Source organism: Hipposideros armiger, unplaced genomic scaffold (assembly GCF_001890085.2).
Source record: "Hipposideros armiger isolate ML-2016 unplaced genomic scaffold, ASM189008v1 scaffold_134, whole genome shotgun sequence".
In the NCBI taxonomy this organism is placed as follows: domain Eukaryota; kingdom Metazoa; phylum Chordata; class Mammalia; order Chiroptera; family Hipposideridae; genus Hipposideros; species Hipposideros armiger.
The window spans coordinates 3,342,836-3,365,671 of NW_017731484.1; the positions used below are offsets into that span (position 1 = coordinate 3,342,836).

The window sequence follows — 22,836 nt, forward strand, 5'->3', positions numbered from 1 at the left end:
GCTCGCTGACCCATGTGGGAATCGAACTGGTGACCCTGTTGCTCAGAGCTCACACTCCTGAACAGCTCTTAACCAACTAAGCCACTCGGCTGGCCTGAGACTTTTTTAAAATTAGGTATTTATTATTAAGCTGACTTTCCAGATGAAACAAATGAGGTTCAGAGAGGTTAGGTAATTTTTCCCAAGTCACCCCGCTACCAAGTAGCAGAGCCAGGATTCAAATCCAAATATATCTGACTCCGAAGCCATTATTCTACATTGGATAACTTTTCCTGAGCAGGGAGGTGACATCACAGAGGCCTATAAAATTCTACTCTCTTTGTTTTATATCAAGATAATTGTATCCTTCTTCCATTCTTGTTCATGCCCAAATGTAGATCTTGGGGGTTCAGCTTAAGACCCCCAGAAGGTCTGCAATTCACCTTCCTGGCACTGCCTATCATACAAACTGCAATAGCCATCTCAGCTTGGCCTCATTCAACGTTTAATGGCAAAGAGGTTGTCTTTGAAAATTGATCCTCATCAGTTGCCATATGTCCTGGCCACATCACACCGATTCAGAGATGGGCCAAGTTGGAAAGGATCTTTGCTAATACCTAAAAGTCGTACTTCTTCATTTTATAGAGGAAGGACATGAGTGCCTTGATGGGTAAGTGATTTGTCTGAGCTCACGCAGCAAGTTTGTGCCAGAGCTAGGACTTGAACCCAGGCCTCTTGACTCCTTCTCCCGTGTTCTTTCCACTCTACCAGGTGGTGTGCATATTTGTGGTATTTAAATAAGAGCTCGTATGGAGAGAAAGAGACTACTAATCTCCTCCATCTAGGTAAACTGCCTGCATTGGGGGAGCAGGATAGGGCCCTGCTGAAAGAGGAGGTGTTATCTGTGACTTCACCCTGCTCTACTCAACTAAGCTAGATTATTATCTTCTGAGCAGCAGCCCCCATCCTGCTGGAAATGATGAAACATTTGTGACTGACCACCAGTGACTGAGAAGCTTTTGGGTGGGGCTAGTGGGTGATGGGGGAGATGTTTCCGCCAGGACATTGCTGAAACACAGGGTGAGATCAGACCTTGCTCATGGTCCCAGGGGTAAGTATTGTCCGGGTAGGTAGGATTTTAAACGTTTGAGGAATGTGTGTCTGTTTGTGAATATATATGTGTAGACATTTCAGAGGGGAGTTTCTGTTTGTGTGCTGGAATTGTAGGGTATGGAATTCAATTGCACTCGGCCTAGAGTGAGCCCAAGATTTGGCTGTTTGCACTTTATGACATTAATCTCCTGCTCTTGAGACTGGATATCTGTCTGCAGTAGCAGCAGCAGCAGCCATCAGGGTTCTGGCTAGAAGGTGCATGGACTTTGGATCCAGACAGAACAGATCCAAAGAACTCTGCTAAACTGTTGCAGGTCTCAGTTTCCTCGTCTGTAAAATGGTCATAAAACCACCCAGCTGACAGTGTTGCTGTGAAGATTGCAGACAGTGCACATGTAGTGCCCAGTACAATGCTTCATCAATAGTAGCAATTAATTAATGATTCCTTTTAACTGGGAACTAGATCCCTGAGAATATCTCCTCTGCAGGTGTTTTTTTTTCCTTAAGATTTATTCTGAGCTGCAAAGGACTGGTATGTGTGTAGGGAAGGGGGCCAGCCTGGCAGTTTAAAAATGTTATGAATGGGAGACAGAAAATGATTGCTGTTAGAGAGAAAAGCCATGCAAACATCTGGGCAAGAAAAAGCCAGCAACAACAGCGAACGATAATGGCTGACCTCTATTCAGAGCTTACTATGTGCCAGGAACTATTCTAAGAGCTTTACATAGATAAATCCATTGACTCCTCACAACAATCCTGGAAATGTAGGTGCCATTGGCAGCTGCTCTTTACAGTGAAGGAAACTGAGGCACAAAGCTGTTTAGTGACTTGACTGAAGTCAAACAGTGAAAGGGAACCCTTCTGGAGAACTCGAGCACAGAACAGGCCTGCCTGCACCCTCTCTGCAGCCTGGAGATCCTAAGGTAAGGTACTCCGAAGTGTAGACGAGACACTCAAGGAAGACGTGACCCTACTTCTTGGTCTGAGTATTGACCTTGTTGTGTGAGCTTTGGCAACTCTACCCGAGTAGAACTGGCTGAGTAACTGGTAGGGACCAGAGGAGGAAACTGAGGCTCAGGGACATTAAGTGGCTCCTCTAAGGTTAAACAATATTTAATAATATTGATTGAACTGCAGTGTGTACAGAATGCTAGGAAACTCTTTCCCCCACACATTGTCTCTAAGTATTGTGCCAGGAATTGTGGAGTGTAAAATATGGACAAGACCTGGTCCCAGCTACCAAAGCGCTCACAAACTGAGCATAACCTGTAGAAAGTGCTTAGATTCTCCACAATTTAGTTGGGCAGTCTATGAAGCGGAGAACAATTTGGACCTTCCAATTCACCTACGGCTTTGTGGGGGCTAGCAAAATGAATCCATGAGTACTGCTTGAGCTGCTGGCAATTCTTTGTATACTTGCTGATTTTGTCTTGGAATTAAGTTGCATTTAAGTTGCATTCATTTCAAGTAATTGCTTGTAAAAATGCTGTCCCCAGAATTACCAAGGTACATTCATCTCTACTACTTTCTTGCAAAACTGCTTTTCCCAAAATTACCAATTAGAAATTTTGGATAACTGGTTTTCCTCCTAAAAAATTGTCAGTGCGTGCACATAGAAATATGTATTACCAGAGACGAAGCCTATCTAGTTGAAAATCAAAGTTGCTATTTCTGGTTAATTTGAGCCTCATCCTTTATGTCCATTTTTAAGTGGATGGAGTTCTAGAATAACAAAATGTCAGAAATTAGATCTATTTAGCCCATCCCCCTCAGTTTGTAGACAGGGGAACAGGCTCAGAAAGAGGAAGTGACATGCCCAAGGTTGCTGAATTTTGTAAAGTTGTCGAGCTGGAATGTTGATCTAGATTCTCATTTCATACTCTTCCAGCTGTGTCCCAGCCAGCTGGGGTGAGGCCCCTGCCATGGTGACCAACACTGAAAGGAATCCAGAGATGATTTTTCTGATACCCAGGACAAAAGTGATGCCATAACCTTCTGTGATCCCCTTCCCCATGGTATTGGGAAGCCCCCACTCCTCCCTTCTCACGGCTGAATATTTTTATCTTTTCTGTCCCCTGGTGGGTAGTCACAGTGACAGTCATACGGGCAGGGACTCTTTGGGACCGAGGACTTCCAGAGCTGTATGGTTTTGTACATTGCAAATGAAAATCATGAGTGAACCCAGTTGTTTTTTACAGTGCCCTATGGAAATAGGTGCATTTATATATTAAGAGTTATGCCAATTTTGGGTTGAATTCTCTGTTGTGGTCTGAGGGTCACCCCTTGTTGAGCACTTGTACAGTTGATCCTTGAGCAACATGGGGTTTAAGGGCGCTGACCCCCTGAGCAGTGGAAAATCCAAGTATACCTTTTAACTCCTCGCAAATTTAACTACTAATAGCCTCCTGTTGACCGAACCTTACCAATAACATAAACAGTCGACCAACACATATTTGGTATGCTATTTGTATTACATACTGTATTCTTATAATAAAGTAAGCTAGGGAAAAGAAAATGTTAGTAAGAAAATCATAAGGAAGAGAAAATACATTTACCGAATTTATTGAAAGAATTCGTGTTAAGTGGACCTGCACTTAAGATCAAACCTGTGTTGCTCAACGGTCAACATGCCAGGCGCTTGACTAAGCTTCTTAAATACTGTGTGCAGTGTGGTGAAGGCTCTGGCCCCAACAGCCTGGGTTTGGATTCTGTCTCCTCCACGGCGTACTAGAGCCTGGTTTTCTCATATGTCAAATGGGGACAATAGTATCCAGCTCTAAGGTTGTTATTCTGAGGATTAAGTAAGATAATTTATGCAAAATGTTTTGCACGATGCTGGCACATAGTAAGCACACAACACGTGTGATTTAAAAAAATGAAACAAGTGCCATCCCCATTATTTAGATAAAACTCTGAGGCCTGGAGAGAGAAGCAACTCCCACCTAGGAAGGCCAGAGCTGAAATTCCAAGCCCAGTCGATCTGGCCACTAAGTCCCAGCTCCTCTCCATTTTCCTGAGCATACTTGTGAGGTTGCCTGGCATGTACTCAGCTTTCTCCCACATTATCGTATTTCATCATACGATGCAATATCTGTATCGAACTTTGTGGAAGACAATCAGTTCCACTAAAGCTGTGCCCTACAGCCAGGGTTGGCAGGTACCTTAGGCGGGACTGCTATTCCCTCCACTCTCCCTCCATCCATTGCCTGTTCTTCAAATAATTCCTTCTCAGTGACTCCTTTCTGAATATTCTGTTGCGTGGGGATCTCTGTTTTCCTCTGAAATAGTTTGTATCATTAATACCACTTCTGACAGTTCATGCTTCATTTGTGGCATCTCTTCCGCTTTTTGATTTTTCACATATTAATGTTTTGATTTTCCAAATACAACATGAACTCTTGAAAGTTCAAATGGTGTGTTCTCCTTCTTCATGGCCATCAGAATATTTCACGCAGACCATGCACATAGACCACTCGAATATCTGATTGATTGAAATGCAGACATTTAGCTGATTATCTCAATGTTCTGTTAACATGGTGAGACATTTAGATGTAAATAGATTTTTTTATATAAATAAATTTGGTATCATGCTAATTTAAGCCACTCAGAATTTATGGGCTTGTGTCAATACTTTTGAAATACTATTTTTTTGAAACAGTTGTCACCCCAGTAAACTTTAATTTTTAAAACAATAAAATAAATAAATAAATAAATAAAATATTATTTTTTGATTGGAAAAAAGATACATGTTAATTGCACAAAACTTTGGCAATAACAGATAGTATAAAGCACTCAATAAGACATTGTCCGCAATCCCAGTTTTGTTAACATTTTGGTATATTTTCTTCCATTTCCTTTTTTTGAACAAAGTACATTTAAATAAAATCTCTAATTTGTATAAATTTATATTTATGAATAATAAATCTATATTTGCTATGCAAAATTGTCAATGAACTATTCTGGATTTGGTGAACTAAATTAGGTGAATTGAAGGGGTGTTATTACTAAAGTAATATGAGAGACAAAAATATTTAATGACACAGAGTTTTCTTTTTTTATAAATTTTCATTCTTTTTATGCTTACTTTTTTGAGTTGTGATTATATTGTATGTAGCTAAATATAATTGTATTGTACTTCTTCCTTAGATTAAATATTCCTAAACATAATTTTAAATGTCTGCATAACATTCTATTTAATATCTGAACCCTAATTTATTTAATTTTTGTTTTTCAATTAGATTGTTTCCCGTTTTTCACTTTTATAATCAACAGTGGGTTCGGCTACCTTGCAATAATAGCTTTGGTTCTTTTCCAGATTGTTTGTGACTTGTCTGTTCCACAACTTTTAACGATTTATTATTAGACATTTGAGGCTGCTAGGGTTTTTCTTAACAATTTTTGTAACAAAAAAAAGATGTAAAATATTTTAAAATTATGTGTTGCACATGCTTGTTCTAGTTTTCTTTTCTGTTTGCCTTTAAATTTCATTTTAACATATTAAGTTTTAATATTTTAGAGCCAAATATATCTATTTTTCTTGTATTGCTTTATGATTTTCTTCATTGCATATAGGCTAAGAAACTTTTCTTCCATCTGGGGATTTAATAAATATTGAATATGTAAATAGCCAATCCGATTTCCTTCTAATTTTAATGTCTCGATTTAAAAATATTTACTTCCTTAATCCGTTTGAAATTTATTTTGTTATATCTGGATCTAAGTTGTTTTCTCTTTCCTTATAGGTAGCTAATTCGTTATCTTATGTGAAACATTTTTAAAATAACCCTTAGCTTTCCTCCCTCTGCTTTGTGAACCACTCTTACTATGTATTTATTATACATACTGGCATATTATTTTCAAATCTATGCTACTCTTATAAAGTGGTAGTTAGGAACCCAGCTCGTCACAATTTCTTTTCAAACATGTTTTAGCTCTTATTGATTGTTATTATTTTTTCCCAGATACATTTTAGAACAATTTTAAATTATCAAAAATTCTCACTATAATTTTGATTGGAATTAAATTGAACCAACAAATCAATTGTTTTTTTTAGTCTTCCAGCTTCCCAATCTGAAACACCATATGTCTTTCTATTAGTTTGCCTTTTAGATTGCTCAGGATATTCTCATTATTTTCTTCAAAATAACTTTCTTATAATTAAAATTATCCTTAGATATATCTATTGTGATGGTTGCAAAGGCTCATGGTTTCCCCTCCTTCCAATTCCATTTTCTAACTGGCTATTGCTAGAATAATAGAAAGAATGGCGAGTAATTTTAAAATATTTATCATGCCCACAGGGCTTTCCTGAGCAGTGTCATTAATTTCCGTAGTTTTTTCATTTGATTCTTTTGGAGCTTCTAGGTATAAAATCACATCTTTTGCAAATAAAGACGAATTTGACTTCTCCTTGCCCCAAACTATACTTTCATTTCTTTTATGCATCAGTTATTAGCTCAGACTCCATCACCAGCCTTCCTGGGCACAAAGCCCCAATAACTCTTCTCGTTATCTTGAGCAAGTTACCTAACTTCTCTGTGTCTTAGTTTTGTCCTGTATAAAATGCAAATAATAATAGTTCCTACTTTCTATGGTGGTTGTGAAAATCAGATGAGTTAATATATGTAAAAGTGTCTGCCACATAGAATATGCTCAATAGTCAATATTCTTATTATTATTATAGGTTGAAGGTTGGAGGAGCTTCCAATTTCCAGGAATTAGAATTTCCAGGACTAACTTTTAAAAAATTGTTCTCAAATAACTGTTAAAATATTTTACCTTTTGGTAAGATGTTGATTATTGTTATAGAAGGGATATTCTTTATTAGATTAAGAAATAAGCTTCATATTTTTATTTTACTAACTTAAAAATAACAAATGAGTATTTAATTTTATCAAATGCTTTTGGCATTTACCAAGATCGCTATTTTAAAATTTTGATTTATTGATGCTGTATTTATATTATGTGAAAGGCGGTTCCTTGTAATGATTCAGAGTCAGGCTTTTGAGTCAGATGAAACTTGACTCTTTCAACCAGGGGATCAAGGTAAGTTGCTCAACCTCTCCAACCAAGCCTTGGTGTCCTTGTCTAGGAAATGGTGATAATGCCTATTTTTGTAGAGCAAGAGGATAAAAGCATACCTTAAATACTCAACATGTGTTCCCATTATTGTAATAATTGATTTCCTGGAGTCCCTGGAGTGACTTTTTGATATTATCAATATTTACCTCTGTATTCATAACTGAGATGAGCCTAGAGAGTGTGTATCTTTTTCTGTGCCCTGGAACTGCTTACATAGCATAAGAATTATGTGCTCCTTAAAAGTTTCAAATAACTCATTTATAAAACTATTTGGACACAGATTTTTAGTAGGTAATTCTGATAATGCTTTTAATTTCTAAATAATAATAGCTGTCATTTATTAGATGCTTATTACTATGTGACAAAGGCTATAATAACTACTTCACATACCTGATCTTATTTCATCCTCAGAAGTAGGTTAGGTGTCATTGATATTCATCTTATCTAATCCTGAGAATTAGTTATTATTGTTCCCATTTTCGAGATAAGAAAACTGAGGCTTTGAGAGGGTAAATAGCTAGACCACGCTCCTGCAGGGAATGCGCTGGGATGTGAGCCCAAGCTGTCTGACTCCAAGTTCTCTGTCTTCAGCGGCGAGTTCCCAAACTGCTTCCCTATCTTCCTTCTTGTTATTTTGTTTTGGTTTTGGTCTGTTTAAGTTTTCGTATTTGGAATCATATTTGCTAATTTATAGTTTTTTAGCAATTCATTAATTTCACTGAGGTTTCATTAAAAAAAAACCACTTAGTAGTCTCACAATTTTTGATCTCCTGTTTCTGTGGTTATATTCATTATTAGTTTGGTTTATTTATGTTTCCTCCTTTTCTTGATTATTCAAAACTGCGTATTAAAGTAGGAGAGAGAAGTCTAGAAATGTGGAGGAGGTTGGGTGATATAAAATGGAAACAAAGATTTTTTTTCTTTTAAAATATTTCATTTCCATCCACCTTTGCTTCCTTTTCTCCTTCCTCTACCCTAGTCTTTAAAGAACAGAATGCTTAGGGCTAGAAAGAGTCTTAGGAGAACTTTGCCGAACCCCTTAAGTCAGCGGGGCCTAGAAAGAACTTCTACCCATCCCAGGTCACACAGTTAGCAAGTGACAGCGCCAGGAGGAGGCGTCAGGCTCTCGTCTTCCTGTCTCGTTCTTTTTGCACTATCCCAAACAGCTATGTTTTGCTCAAATTATTAATTATAAAAACAATACATTAATGAAGGTTGCAAAGACATCTTTTTTAAAGCTTTAAAAAAGTTTAAAGCTACTTAACTTTAAAAGATTGCTGAAGTCAGCTTAACAATATTGATTGCGATCACGTCAATCTATATGGTTTTCATATAGCTCGTCTACTGTGCTCTTGTTTTAAATCACTCTTTCTAAAATGAATCCATCCAAAGAAAGCATGGCATCAGGCAGGAAAAGGTGTGTCTTTATTTTTTCACCTCCTCTAAAGTTATGAGAGCTCCTTTATCAGTAAAAGGGGAAATGATAAAATGGAATCCAGCCTGGTGGGGGGGCGGGGGGTGTCTCAGGATTTCCACCCAGGTCTGAAGTGAACAGAAGAAATGCTCTTAGCACTCAGCTGAAGTGTGCTTTTGAGGCTCCTGACAGGGCACCATGTTCGTGTGGGCTGGGCGTCAAAACTTAGCAACGTGAAAGAGGGCAGGACAGTCCTCATCTTGATGATGGAACAAGGCATTCCAAAGTCTCACATGATCCAGGCGCGTTTTTACAACATCGTTACCTTAAATCGCTCATTTCCCCGTTGTTTGGTATGTGTGTGTGTGTGTGTGTGTGTGTGTGTGCGCAAAGGAGCAGATGTTTCTGCCAACTGTCTGATCAGCAATCTGCAATTAGATCCCAAAGAGCAACCTGCTCATGGTGGTTAGGGGCCATTAGCCACTGAAATAATGACATCTGTCATAATTTTCATACCTCATCCTGTCCTAGATCTTATCTCCAAACTATACTCAAAGCGAATAGCTAAGTTACCTAAAATAGACCAACCCAATTTTAATAGCTCTACTCTAGTCGCCATCTTGGTGAAGTGTTTTACGGTTGAATAATACCTAATAATTATTGAGTTTTTCCCACATGACTGTCATATAAAGTTCTTTACAAACAGTATAACTCACAGAGCCCACACAAGAACTCTGAGGCAGATACTATCGTTCTCCCCATATTAAAGGTACAGAAACTGAGGCACTGAGAAGTTCAATAGTTTATATCCAGAAGGGCCTGTTTGACTTTTATGCTATATATTGACACAGGGACTATGTGTTATCGGCTAGTAAGATGTTCATAATATATTAAAATGATGAAAGGAAATGCAGGCAACCTGGTTTTGTATAAGGAGCCAAAATAAGATATCGGTTCTAACATAATAGAACGTTTGTTTAATGCAGTGATTCTCAACTAGAGGCAACAGCGCCTGCCTTTGGGGGCATTTGAAATGTGTGGGGTTATGTTTAATCATTTTGGTTGTTTCATTGGTCATTTCCCAAGATGATAAATGTCCAGCAGTGTGCAAAACAGTTCTAGGCAACAAAGGACTGTCTCCAAATGTCAGAGACTGTTAAGAGACACTGATAAAGTGGAATAGCAGAAATTTAAAATGATGTTATAAAAATCAAGGGTGGCAAACTCAGCTGGCTTCAAGGATAAGCTAGGGATTAAAGAGCACAAGTCCCTTCTTACTGCATCCAAACCCCTGAATCTTCAAAGCACATCGTCAAACAAAATCATCTAGGCACCAAATTGGGCCTGTGGGGCCCCAAATTGGGGCTTTCAATGAAGGATTTTCTAATCTCAAAACATGTTTATGATACATTTGGTGAAGAGGAAAAACTGCTAATTAGTATGATCCCGTGTTTTTAAAAGATTGTATATGTGTGTACATATATTTACACACAAATACCAAGTATGTTTATAAAAATGTAAAGACGGTTTTATGGAATAAAATTTGGGGTAATTTTATAAAATGCTTTGTGTATTTTTATTTGTAGTTCTTTTACTACAAATATGTAGTCATTGTTTAATTTTAAATAAATAAAGGGGGACGGGAGCCTTAAAAATTAAAACTTTGAGAGCTGTGTCAGAACACAGCCCTTCCATGGGAGAGGGAGAAAAATTTCTGTGATTAAAGACAAATGAGACATTCAACATGAAGCAATCAATACTAAAGCACTAGAGCACCTTAAAAATTGAATCTTGTTGATTTCACAGACACATCAGCCTAGCTTCTAGCTTTATTCCATGACTTTTATGTCTTTTGTGACACCACAAATCTCTCCCGGTCAAGTCCAATCTTCCTTTTGCAGCTGCCCCAGAAATCAGTCCGTCTGGCACTGAAATTTGCTTGGGAAGTCAGTATCTGTACTAAAACATATCTATGCCTTTCTTCCAATCGAGTCACCAAATCCTTCAAGATCATGTTTTTCCTGAAAAATACCTTTCTTCCTTCATCTTGATCATTTTTGTGTTTTCTTTCCAGCATCTTGACTCTGCAGTTTTCATTTAGTGCACAGCCACTTTAAGCTTTCTTTCTGGAGTTTGCTGATCATTGGAAAAAATTGGATTTCCTATTCATTTGTCTACGGACTTCGGGGAGGTAACTTTCTGGAGTGCTTTGTCGCCTGCCACCTGCCATCTGAGTCAGTGTCCTCCCTGCAACCCCTTCTTACCAACCCTGTAGTGAGCTAATGGCAGCTCTCCCGCAGAAGGCTCTGGAGAAGCCCTGGTGCTCACTTTCTGATGCTTCTCGGCCCTGCAGTGGTGGGTGCTGGGACAAGCAGAGGGGGGACTCTGACACAGACAGAAAAGGGAATTCTCCCATCTAGAACATTTCCACATTTCGTCCCCCCACCCTGCCCATCTCACATGCTGAATCTAAACAGAATAAACATGTCTGGATCCTGAATCTATTTTTATAAATCAAACTAGATAGAACTCTTTGGGAGTGATAATGTCAGGTGTACTTTGCTCATGTAACTTGAAAACAAAGGGCAGACAGTTAAGTTCCTTTGGGAGAAGTGTTTATAATTTATTATGTAGAAGAGAGGGCGCTTTGGTAATTGTGATGAATAAATTGGGCCTGTTTGCTCCCAACTTTTGACCTTCCACAGAAAAGTCATTCCGAGGACTGGCTTGATGGTCTGTGAAGGGTGTGGGGGAGATGGTATTTTTTTCTCTGGAGACTTCCAGCCAGCAAACACCCACAGCCCTGGAGAGGCGGTGGTGGCAAACCCAGCACCCTCTTGCCTCATCACTGCCTTTTCTCTCTCCGGATTCTTGGTCCAAATTTTGATCTTAGAATGCCCCTGTGTGAGAACTACAAATGAAAACAAAAATTTCAGGGCTTTCCACACTGCCCTTAGCACTTAGAAACCCTGCCTGGGAAAATAAGCCTTAATGGCCGTAAAAGCTTTTTGAAGGTTCACAGTCTGCACCAGGACTGCGGGGCGGCGGTGCAGCCCCATTTCAGTGCTTCGTAAATATCGTTTCTAAGGCTTTGAAATGTCTTTGTCTTACAGTAAATCCACATTCAGGCACATGTTGATGAAGTTCATAAGCTAATTTTTTAATTAAATATATTCGTAAGAGTGTAATAACAGCCACAGTTGTGGTTCCAAAGTTCAATGACACCACGTAAGGGTGTGTGTGTGTGTGTGTGTGTGTGTGTGTGTGTGTGTGTGTGTGTGTGTGTGTTTAAGGTTTAGACTTCTTCAAAGACTCTCCCCCAGGGTGCTTGCTCTAGTTGGACCCCTTTGTGCTGCCAGCAGCAGGTTAAGGCTCTCTGGGAACAGAGAGGAATGGTTGAGCATGTAGGCATAGACTTAGAGCTCAAATCCAGGCCTGGCCACTTGCTAGCTGTGCAACCTCAGACATGTCCCTCAGCTCTCTGGGCCTCACAGTGCTCGTTACAAAAGGAAGGTAATGATACCCAGGTCATAAGAGTGAATTGGGCAGGATAGCGTGTGTGCCAGGGGCTCAGTGCTGGCTGCTACTGTCTACTCTGTAGATTCAAAAGCTGACATCTGGGGAGAGGAGAGCAAATGACCTCCAAGCAGCCAAGCTTGCCCAAGGGGAATCTGGGTGTAGAGGACAGGAGTCCTGACCAGCTGCCTTGCCTCCTCCAGATCTCTAGGGCAGTCCTGCTGGTGGTGCCATTTGGAGACAAGACGCCCAGGGTGGTTCCTCTTCCTGCAGAACAGGGGAGAGCCTGAGCCCCACTCATGACCTGTGGCTGCCCTGTAAGAAGCTCATCATGCTGTCAGAGTGAGTGTGGTTCCAGTCAGGCTAATTAGTGTGGCTGGCTTCCAAGCATGCACGTGGCACCCTCCTTGGCTCCCCATGCCTCACTATCCAGAGAGGCAAAGGGACCTGCCCTGAGACACACAGCAACACCCAATTGGCTCCCTCTGGCTGGTTTGCAGCTGTATTGGCACCTCTGCAACCTCTAACTCTGACCCCTTTCCTTCCCCAACAGACACCTTATGCTCTGGCATGGCTTAGTGATTGCAGTCGTGTCTGTCATCTTACAGACCTGCCTCCTCGCAACCATCAACTACCTGCTCAGCAGGCACATGGGTAACTAGCTCGCTGTCCTCTCCCCTCCTAATAACCCTCAGGGACCATTCCCAAGCCTGCAGCAGGACCAGCCCCCTTTGGGACCTCTGAATATCACTTGAAAACCTTAAAGATCCACTGGCCAAATGGCCCCTCACCCTGCCAACCTCCAACTGGGTAATCCCCACTCTGACTTAACCTATTTCTGGTTGGGAATGATGGCCCAGAGTCCTTCCACTACCTGGGCCTTCTGCCTAGAGACAAGCTTCTGTAGTGCTTATGAGGGTGGGCTTCTTTAATCTGGGTCTAATTAATTCTCTTCATCACCACCAAAGGACTAAATGTGAAGAAATGGCTTTGAATTACAACAGAAGGGAGTATGGTTAGACTAAGAGATCATCTTAAATTCTTGAACTGCTTTACAATAGAAAGTAGAGAAGCTGTATCCTGGGAAGGCATTCCAACTAAGGAAAATAAAATAACACTGCTTTGGCTAAGACAGGGGATTGGCAAGGATGATGTTATGAAAGTTTTTCCAGTAAAGGACATCTAGGCTTCTCTAAGCATTCATTCAATACAACAGGGAACAAAACAAAAACCCCTTCCCTTAATACAACTTACATTCCATGGGGGCACAGACAACAAACAAGATAAGTAAACCACATATGGGTTAGATTATGGCACGTGCTAGGGAGAAAAAAAGCAAGGCAAAGAGATATGAATTAGATGGTGGCCAATATCCCTGAGATGCTGACATGTGAGTATAAGTTTGAAGGAAGTGAAGAAGTGAGTTGCACATGCAAAGGCCCTGAGGCAGGAGAGTGTTTGGCACATTATAGCAGGTGCCTGGAGCTGCGGGTTGGGCAGGAGAAAAGGAGGTGAGACCAGAGAGGAAGAAGAAGTGAGGCCATGGAGGATCTTCAAGGTTGGGGCTTTGGCTTTGATTCCGAGTGAGATGAGGGGCTTTGCAGGGGCTTGAGTGGAGAAGTGCTGAGATTTGAAGAAATCCCTCTGAATGTTTTGTCCTAACGAGAATTGTGCTCAGACATATATGTACCCGACCCAACTAGCTTTTATTTTTGACGCTTGCCCCCTCTAGCCAAAGAGAATGAGCAGTTACTAAAAAGAGCCACGTTCCAGGTTCCCAGGCCCAGCCCTGCCCACCACCACTCACCTGCTGCCCAGGAGATGAAAGAGACTCAGGCAGAGAGAGGAACCCCTGTGTCTGAACCTCGTTACAGGGGTGAGTAATGGAGCGGGAGGGAGAACTGGTCATAAGGTATAGTCTGCTCTGTCTGGACACCCAGGGGGCCTCTGTGCAGCAGCCCAGATCTGTCCCTGCCAGCCCAAACTGCTAACTTGAGGACTCCTCATACCCACCCCAGTTAAGTCCTCGCTACCCTGCCTTTTTCAGAAAGTTGTTCATCCTATAATGTGGGGCAGACTTCGTTGGATTTTAGTGAATTGGTCTAAGCTCTTTTCTAGGAGAGGAGATTTGGGGACTCTCTCTGCTCCAGTCTTTGTAATACTAAGACATCTTTTCTTTCACCTGGCCAGTTAGTGGTAGAGCCAAGATCTTGACTGTCTGCCTTCTCTGGCCATGGCCACTGCTATGCATCTTGCCATCTGGCCAGTGTCATTGGCTGGTTCCAGCGCTGACTCAGCCACACTCCCAGTGGTCCCTTCTCTACAGTCTTAGATCCTCATGGGTATCTGGGTGTTTTAATAAATATGAGTCTTGGAGATGGTTCAAACGATTGTCCACCTCTGGCAAGTGGACCAACAGTCACCTATGTCAGGACTTGGGAGACGCACCAGGTCACTAGTCACACAATGGAATTATTGCTTCTGCAGCAAGACAACTACTCGTGAAGATGCACTCACCAAAGATCTTACTTTTTCCATTGGTTTATCTCTTGATTGACTTGGGTTGGTCCCATCCTCCTAATTTTATCTTTTGAGTTGAAAAGATCTGGTTGTCGGGCTTCCTCAGCACTGAGATAAGGCCTCAGGGCATGTGGGAACCACAAGATGCCGCTCACACGAATTCAGTGCTTCAGCGGAATGAGAGAAGCACTAGCTTTATTAGGACCCCTGACCCCAAAGCTTCACCAGAGACTGGTCAGAATCAGAGACCCTTTGGTTGTCAGGGAGCTCAGAGATTATTGTCCAATCCTCTTATTTTACAGGGGACAAAACCAGGGCACAAAAAAGTATGTAACCTGCCTACAGTTAGTGACAGGTTTAGACTACAATCTGTGCCCGTGACTCTGAGGCCAGAGCTGTTTGCATTGGGCCACATTGTCTCAGTATGTCCCTGTTTCTTCCTCCCAAGCACAGGCAAGCCTAGTGTGTTTGTTATTAGTTTCAGATGGAGCTGGACAAAATAGCAATGCCTAGACTCTTGGCCATGCTTCTGCCTATCTTTGGAGGCTTTCTCTTCCACCACCCTCTCTCTGTTCTATCCCTGTCTTCCCTTAAGGGGCTCTGTATCTCTGTTCCTCACTTCTCTTTGTGTCGCTGGCTCTGCCTCTGTTTTTGCCTCATCCTCGCTTTCATTGGCTCTATCCTCTCCTAACACCCTGCAGCTTTCTTTAGAAGAAGAACAGTTTTGTATTTCTCCCCAGATGATGGCGATACGTCCTCAGATAGCTCAGACACCTCGGACAATTCCAGCAGCTCACCTCCCACCTACCAGGTAATGGACACGCCTAGTGATCCCAGCCCTACACATGCAGCCTGGGGTCCCTGCAGTAAAACCCCGAGAATTCAAGTCATCCTGGCTACAGAGATGGGAGCAAGGGAGGAGGGGCTTCTTGAATCCTTACAGCATCCTTAGGCTTTCACTCACAGCCCCATATCAGCATAGATCATCCAAATAAAGTGGGTCTGAGTGGGCTGTAAAAATGGAAGTGCTAATGGGAAGCCTCCTTCTCTCCATATCCCAGTCACTGGGCCACTGCTCTCAGTCATGACCTCATTTGCATTGATTCTCTACAGCTTTCTTCCTTAAACCCATTCATTCTCTAAAGATAGGAGGAACAAAGCCCCTGGTAAGCCTCCTCACTGCCTGGCCGTGCTCTCAGACATGGCTACCTGGGACCTAGATTCCTTCCCAGCCAGCCTAGGGCCAGCCTCTTCGAGTGAGAGTCCAGTCCTGAGGCCCTACCTCCTCCAACCATGGACATGGTAGGAATGTTCACCTACATTTCTCTGTTCTTTTTCCTGAAGGCCACCAAAGATGTGAATTATACACAAGTGGTCTTTCCAGCCACTGGAAGACGAAAAACTGAATCTGCCCCAGACTATGAGAATGTAAAGGAATCCACAGATTATGTCAATATCAATCCAAAAAGCCAGAAGCACAATTTGTGGACTTCTGTGAACCCTGCTGTCTTTGAGCCAGTGGAATACACTCAAGTGGCCATGTGAATTCTAGGTTTCTTTTTTTTTAAATGGGGTAAAGTTCTCTATGAATTCTTGTACTTATTTAACAAGACATGAGAGAAAAAAACAGGCTTGTATCTCAGCAAGAAAGATTCAGATGAGATGTTAGGAAGAACTTCCAGGTTAAATACGAAAACACTGGAGCATATCAGCAGAGAAAGTGGTGAAGTCTTCATAGAAAATTTTTTAAAGATTTAAATCAGCTATAGTAGAAATCTGTTTGTCAATCTTATGATTAAATAACTCTTTGAGCTCTGTAATTATTGGCAATAAACAACTTGCTTAAAAGTTTTAAATAAAAAGCAACCACCAGTTCCTCTTTTCCTCTTGCCTAACCGTGCATATGTCCCCTTTTCACCGCCCTGTCTTGCTGAGTAATCATGCTTTGCCCTCAGAACTATAAATAATACACTTAGAACACCCACCATCATTCAACCTTTGAATTCAATGTTTCTTATGAACAAAAGATGACAGATAGTCCTGGTAAATACCAACCAGCATCACAATCTGTTATTACAAGAAAAATCTTTCCAAATTTAATTCAATAAAATGCAATACTCATTCCTGGTTTGTTGTTTCTTTTTTAACCAATTAAGAATAAAAGGACACTTTCTTAATTTGATTAAGACTAGCTTACCTCAGATCAGCAGATTGCACGGTATTTAACTGTAAGGTCCTGGATGCAGTCCTATTAAATCATCAACAAAGTAAGACTGTCCACAGCCCGCTATTTCCTTCATTATCTAACATTGCTCTAGAGGCTCTAAGCAGTACAAAAAAACAGTTAACAAAAATAAGGGCTATAACTATTGGAAAGGAGGATAAAATTTGTCATTGTTTGCAGATATCCTAGTCCTAGGAAACCTCATAGAGTTAACTTAAAATATTTAAAAATTGAGCAGTGAACAGTAAGCTGAGACTAGAGAACTATATAATATACTTTCTCCAACAGCTAATTAAGACATCAAATGAAAACAAAAATTGCCACGATACCTAAACATCTCAAAAAATGGAAATGCTAGGAGTACTCCTAGCCACATTCAGACCAGATGAGTGGCATTTGGATCTTAGAGACAATTTATGAAATTGCTCTGTCTTCTGGCTGTAAATCAGCTTTCTAGCCCTGGTACTGGGTGCAGCAGTCAGTTTTCATAATCCCAAGTTCCTCTTCCCCAAGATCTGAATAAATGGTCCTGGTTTGGTTTCTGGGGCGGTAAGTTTTTGCTGGTCTACGTGTCCCTCCACCTTTTATCCACCATTGTTGTTTCTCTCCTGCTATGATTTGAATGTTTGTGCCCTCACCCCAAATTCACACGTTGAAATCCTAACTGCCAAGGTGAAGCTATTAGCAAGTGGGGCCTTTGGGAGGTGATTAGGTCATCAGGGTGGTGTCTTTATGAATGAGATTAGGGCTCTTTTAAAAAAGACCCCACAGAGCTCCCTAGCCCGTTTCATCTTGTGAGGGTACAATAAGTCTGCAACCCATAAAAGGGCCCTCACCAACCATGGTGGCACCCCAATTTTGGACTTCCAGCCTCCAAATCTGTGAGAAAGAAATTCTGGTTGTTTATAAGCCACCCAGTCTGTGGTATTTTGGTATGTCGGCTGTAATGGACTCAGACATCTCCTTAGATTGCTTTTCTTAATGGGGAAAAAGAGATTCTATTGATTAGAAAGGCAGAAAGAGGAATAGACACTAACGATGACACTATCTTTGCATCCAGAAGTAAAACTCTACTTCTTACTGATCTCTTTTGAGACGAAAAAAAAAATCAAGATTATACTGAAGGGGTTCAGATATGTCACAGTGCACCCAAGAGAAACTGCCTAGGGACACTGCCGAGACAGTTCCCACACCAGGACAGTGGACAACTGCAGTAGCCCAGACAGAACGCCTGCTCTCTGCAAAATTCTGGATGGGCCCTGGGAGTTGGGAGGAGCATATATGAAAAGAAAGCTTGAGGGCCAGCCGAGTGGCACGATGGTTAAGAGCTGGCTTGGGACACCAGAGGGCCCCGGTTCGGATCCCACAAATGAGGGCCAGTGACACTGCTCTCTACAGCTAAGATGCTGAACAACAGCTCAACCTGGAGCTGGGCTGCCATGAGTCGCCGGCTATAGCTAGGCTGCAGCCCTTGTGGCAGTGGGTTGCCATGGGCTACCGAGTGTGGCCAGCAGCCAGCGTGAGCGGCCAGCAGCCACGGTGGGTGGGTGGCCGTCCAGAAGCTGGCGACTGATCTGCCTGGCCCGGGAAGAGCGCAATGATGGTGCCAACTTGGGCCAGTGAAGCAACGTCCTCCACAACTAGATTGAAGAACAAAACGACAGCAACTTGTCTGTTCCCCTTCCCCCATTCCCCAGCACTGTTCTCATCCCCCCAATTCCCCAATAAAAATCTTAAAAAAAAAAAAAAAAAAAGCTTGAGGGCCGGCCAAATGGCTCGGTTGTTTAAGAGCTCGTTCAAGAATGTGAGCTCTGAGCAACAGCGGTTCGAGTCCCGGCCCGAGCTGAGTTGCCGCTGAGCTGCCAACAGGTGGCAGGATGGCTCAGCTAAAAAACTAAAAATAAAAAAATAAAAAAAATAAAAAGAAGGCTTGAGCATCTGGGTGGGTGGGGTCAAAGCATGCATGTCCTAGTTGTGAGGACAGGCAAGAACATGTGCAAGACAACATGTGACAATGGAGGAATTAACACCGAGCAATCAAACCAGAGCCTATTAAAGTTTAGGCAAACTGGGCACAAGGAAGTTAGGATCAGGTGGATCTAATCAGAGAAAACATCCCAGAGGGGAGTTTGTGACCTCAGTTTAGAAAGAATGGCAGAAAATCGATTGATGGGAGAAGAGACAGAAGGAACGGGAGCAGGCCTGACTGGACGCAGGCCTCAGAACTGCGTGGAGAAATGTCTGTGGCTCAGAGGGAGTGATGCTACTCTGGAGCAGGGAGTTGGTGTCAGAGAGAACAGAGACCTGAATGCAAGTGACCATCTAATTAAGGTCTATAATGAACTCTGCTATGATTGGCTTAAAGGTATGACATTTGATAGCAAATAAATATATCATGGAGGTTAACATTAGCATCCACCCTGACTGCTTATAAGGAGGAGGCATCCTTGGAGAGTGCTGTTTAAGAATTGAGCTAAGTGTGACTACAAGTGACAGAGATTTGATTGACTGTCAATAGTGCAGATGACTTCTCAGATGCCCTGATAAGTAAAGTGGAGGGCTGGTTTCATGTCCTAAGGAGTTTGGGTCAATAAGCTGATGATTGGGGCCAGCTAACGATTTGAATTGATCCTCAAAGTCATTGCCGGCCATGTTGCTAGAAATAAAATGGCCTTTTGTTTGTGATAACTCTGTGAGGTTAGAGGGTTAGCTGCTTAAATCTGTATGAATGGTGGCCTGTATGAGTACTCACCCTTTCAGGAGTATAGTTTCTAGTACAATGAAGTCACTTTCTCCCATGTTGTATGTCATCAGAACTTCCAGGGGACAATTGTGCTGCCCCACTCTGAATTCCTCTGTGGGTGAGAACTGGATGAAAACCCCTCCAAAACTATCTTATAACAAGATACAGAGAAACTGATATCCTACTGGCAACCAGTAGATGGTTGATTAAATGCCAATAATGAACTGGGAATATGCAGAATAAATGTGACCTGTCTGTAATGAATTCTTATTCTAAAGAAGCAAGCACCTAATGCCCACCATTGAAATTCAGCAGAATTCCATGAGGGATACTGTCTTATTAGTCAACAAGACCCACTAGGTTGAGGGGGTATTTTATGACTAACATCAGTGAGCTTTTTACTCCTGGGACAGAGGCCTTCTAACCCAACCCCCCAGCCTCTAAACTGAACACATTATAATAACTCCATCTCATCTAGGTTGTTTTTTGTTTTATTTTGTTTTGTTTTTTTGAGGTCCCGCTAGCTCCCTCACTCACCCTTTTAGACAGGAATTTCTACACTCAGTTTTTCACCTGCAGTAGAAAACTTTTGTTCTTTGTCCTTCCTTGTCGAGTACATCCTCTGTGAGCTTAGCAAGACAAAAAGCACGTGTCCAGGTATCTCAGGAGAACTGGGTCAAATGAGAGGCCAAGACTCTAGAATTTTACCGAAAGTTAGTACAGCCTTAGAGCTGGGAAGCTGGGTGATTTTCCCAGCCTGCCCCTGTGGGTTTTTATTGCTTCAGACCCACTTTCAGCTCCACACTGCCACTGTGTGGCTCCAGGGAAAATCGCAAAACACTCTTGTTGCCTTCTCCAGCTTAAACTGCACGAAGCGAGGCGCCCGGAAGGTGACTCCCCATTACCTCAACCTTCCCCCTGCGCCTGCCCCTTCCCTGCTTAAAGAGATCGAAATTTTATTTTAGCTTGCCTATTCCATTATCATTGCCCCTAGGAAACAAAGATTCCCAGAAACTTCCTGGTTATTAAGGAATTTTATTGGTTAATTTCAACCAGATCTCTGGGTTCCTGACCCAGGAGTGAGCTGCCACAGCCCAGGATGAATCTATAATAGCCCCTTGATAAATACAAGACCTATTTACACACAAAACACAGAATCATCTGGAAAATGACTGGCCTATATCAAAACATGAACAGCCATTCTGAGAAACCCTCAAAGCCAACCAGTTAACCTCCTCTTGCCATCCTCTGCCCTGCCTGCCCCCTCACCCCATGCTCCCAAGTGGGTTCTAAGGGACCGAAGTGCTGGATTTCACAGAGAGTTAGCTTCCTGGGGTTAGCTGTCGGAAATGAGACTGACCCAGACAGCACAGAGCCTTCTTGCTTCCCACAGGGGCCCCTCTCTCTGAACCCTATCCAAGGCCCTTGTGCTGTCCCAGAATGTCTGTGAGAGCTTCCTACACATCGTGCAAAAGCTGTCATTCGTAGATCCAGACAAGATCCTGCCATTTTCTGCAGGAGTGTCCTGTTGCTCCCCTCTGGCCTTTTCATAGGGCAGCACCAGCTTTCTGAAAAAGATCAAATGCAGCCTTTCCATAGAAGGAACAGTGAGGGCTCCCAAGCCCACAACAAGTAGATCCCCCTTGTGCGATGCCAAACTGAGAATATAATAGTGGTATTATTTGCTGTAGAAGGCGAAGGGGAGACATGGAAGGTGCTCTGGCCAACCTCGAATCCAGGTCTCCTCTCTTCTCTGAACTGTAGAGTCTCCTGAGCCCAGTGCCCTAGAAGTCACCCACCAGATGCAGCCAGAGCCAGGCCACCATTATCTTCTCTAACAGCAGTAGAGTATTCTATTGTTTACAGTCTTCCAAATTCCTCCAACGTGGTGGCATAGTTGTTTCTATTTAACAAATGAAGAAACTGTTGCTCAGAGAGATTGGATAACTTGCCCAAGTTCATACCGGTAGAAAAGGGGTAAGATCAACAATCAAACCCATAGCTTTGGGGCACAAGGTTGGTATCCTGTCTCTTTCCCATTCTTCACGATGAGCAAAGACTTACCTAGTACCTGCTATGGGCATTAGGGTCAGGAGCTGTGGTCTGAAGCGGGGAGGTGGGTCATGTAAGCAGAGGAAGGAACAACTTTAACAGCTTAGGCTGGCATGGGAGGCGCCTAAACCCAGCTCCACTGAGGCAGATGGACAGGGAAGAAGTGGTTGGATGTCAGGGACAGACGTGGGCAATGCAGCACAGTGAAAAGACCATGGGTCCTCTTCCTTGAATCTTGGTTCCACTAGGGGCCTGTGTCCCACCTTCTAGTTCTCTAGCACTGAAGGATTGGGATGCTTTGCCCACTCACAACACTCAGCTTCATTCTTGTCTTTTAAGGAAACCCAAGGAGGCTTCTGAGAGCTGAGTAGTCTTAAATACATGTATCCCCAAAGTCATAGTCATTCCTCAAAGCCTCCCTAGTAGAGGGGGGCAGATTGAACCTGTTTCTTAGAGCTGCTCTCAGGACTTCTTAATTAGATTAACCATTTCTTACATTAGTATAGAGCTCATGGGTTTACAAACCACCTATACATCCCCAGTTCTACTTGACCCTCATAACGAGAGAGCAAGCATTTCACCTATGTTGGTCATTGGTGGTGGAACCAGGACCCAGTTCTCCTGATGCTTTAGCTGATGCTCTTTCCACCATCAGGGGTATCTCTAAGATTAGAATCAAAATTCGGGTGGGAAAGCTACTCCATGATATAAATCCCACTGGAGATAGTTCAGGGCAGAGCCCAGACTCTACCTGCCCTGCTGTCTCTCCCGCCACCAGCATCACAGAATTGGGGCAAAAACGGGCAGTATGGCCATAGCAGGACCCACAGTCACCAGAATTGAGTCAAAGAGTATAAATGTAATTTTCATAAAAATCCAAATGATTCTTCTAGAGACTGTTGGTCAGAGTTCCCTTTGTATTTCTCTATTGTAATGTCATTTCCAGTCTTGCAAATTCATGAAAGTGTAGCGCTGGAAAAGACCTTAGAAATCATCTCTGTTCTACAGCTGAAGAGACTGAGGCCCAGAGAGGGAGGTGACTTGCCCAAGGTCATAGTTACCTGAAGGCAGAGCCAAGTTTCAAATCCTGGGCTCCTGACTTGATCACAGAATGCACATGATTTGTGTGGAGGTTCAGAAGAGCCTGGAGGAAATCCAGAGCCATGATCCCATCACACTTTCTAAAAGGTTGTC

At 42.4% G+C, this 22,836-nt stretch overlaps 1 protein-coding gene across 6 annotated transcripts; it reads left to right on the forward strand.

The window, feature by feature from the left end:
• Window positions 1–673: 673 nt before the first annotated feature.
• Window positions 674–16,675, forward strand: RHEX (regulator of hemoglobinization and erythroid cell expansion). 6 transcript variants are annotated; one of them, XM_019649628.1, is made up of 7 exons: window positions 1,012–1,090; window positions 10,662–10,778; window positions 12,307–12,445; window positions 12,657–12,757; window positions 13,836–13,979; window positions 15,364–15,434; window positions 15,968–16,675. In XM_019649628.1, exons 3-7 carry the CDS (start codon window positions 12,435–12,437, stop codon window positions 16,166–16,168), a joined length of 528 nt encoding a protein of 175 aa, XP_019505173.1. In that variant the 5' UTR covers window positions 1,012–1,090; window positions 10,662–10,778; window positions 12,307–12,434; the 3' UTR covers window positions 16,169–16,675. The 6 variants fall into 6 exon arrangements, with proteins under 6 accessions (XP_019505177.1, XP_019505173.1, XP_019505175.1 ...); XM_019649627.1 differs by lacking the exon at window positions 1,012–1,090 and adding an exon at window positions 1,887–2,015; XM_019649629.1 differs by lacking the exon at window positions 1,012–1,090 and adding an exon at window positions 3,028–3,107.
• Window positions 16,676–22,836: the final 6,161 nt, after the last annotated feature.

Excerpts from the sequence above, each read along its gene's own strand:
- RHEX (XM_019649632.1), top strand. Across the intron at positions 12,758-13,835 it reads CCTGCTCAGCAGGCACATGG|CCAAAGAGAATGAGCAGTTA; the intron begins GTAACTAGCTCG and ends TGCCCCCTCTAG. Across the intron at positions 13,980-15,363 it reads GTCTGAACCTCGTTACAGGG|ATGATGGCGATACGTCCTCA; the intron begins GTGAGTAATGGA and ends ATTTCTCCCCAG.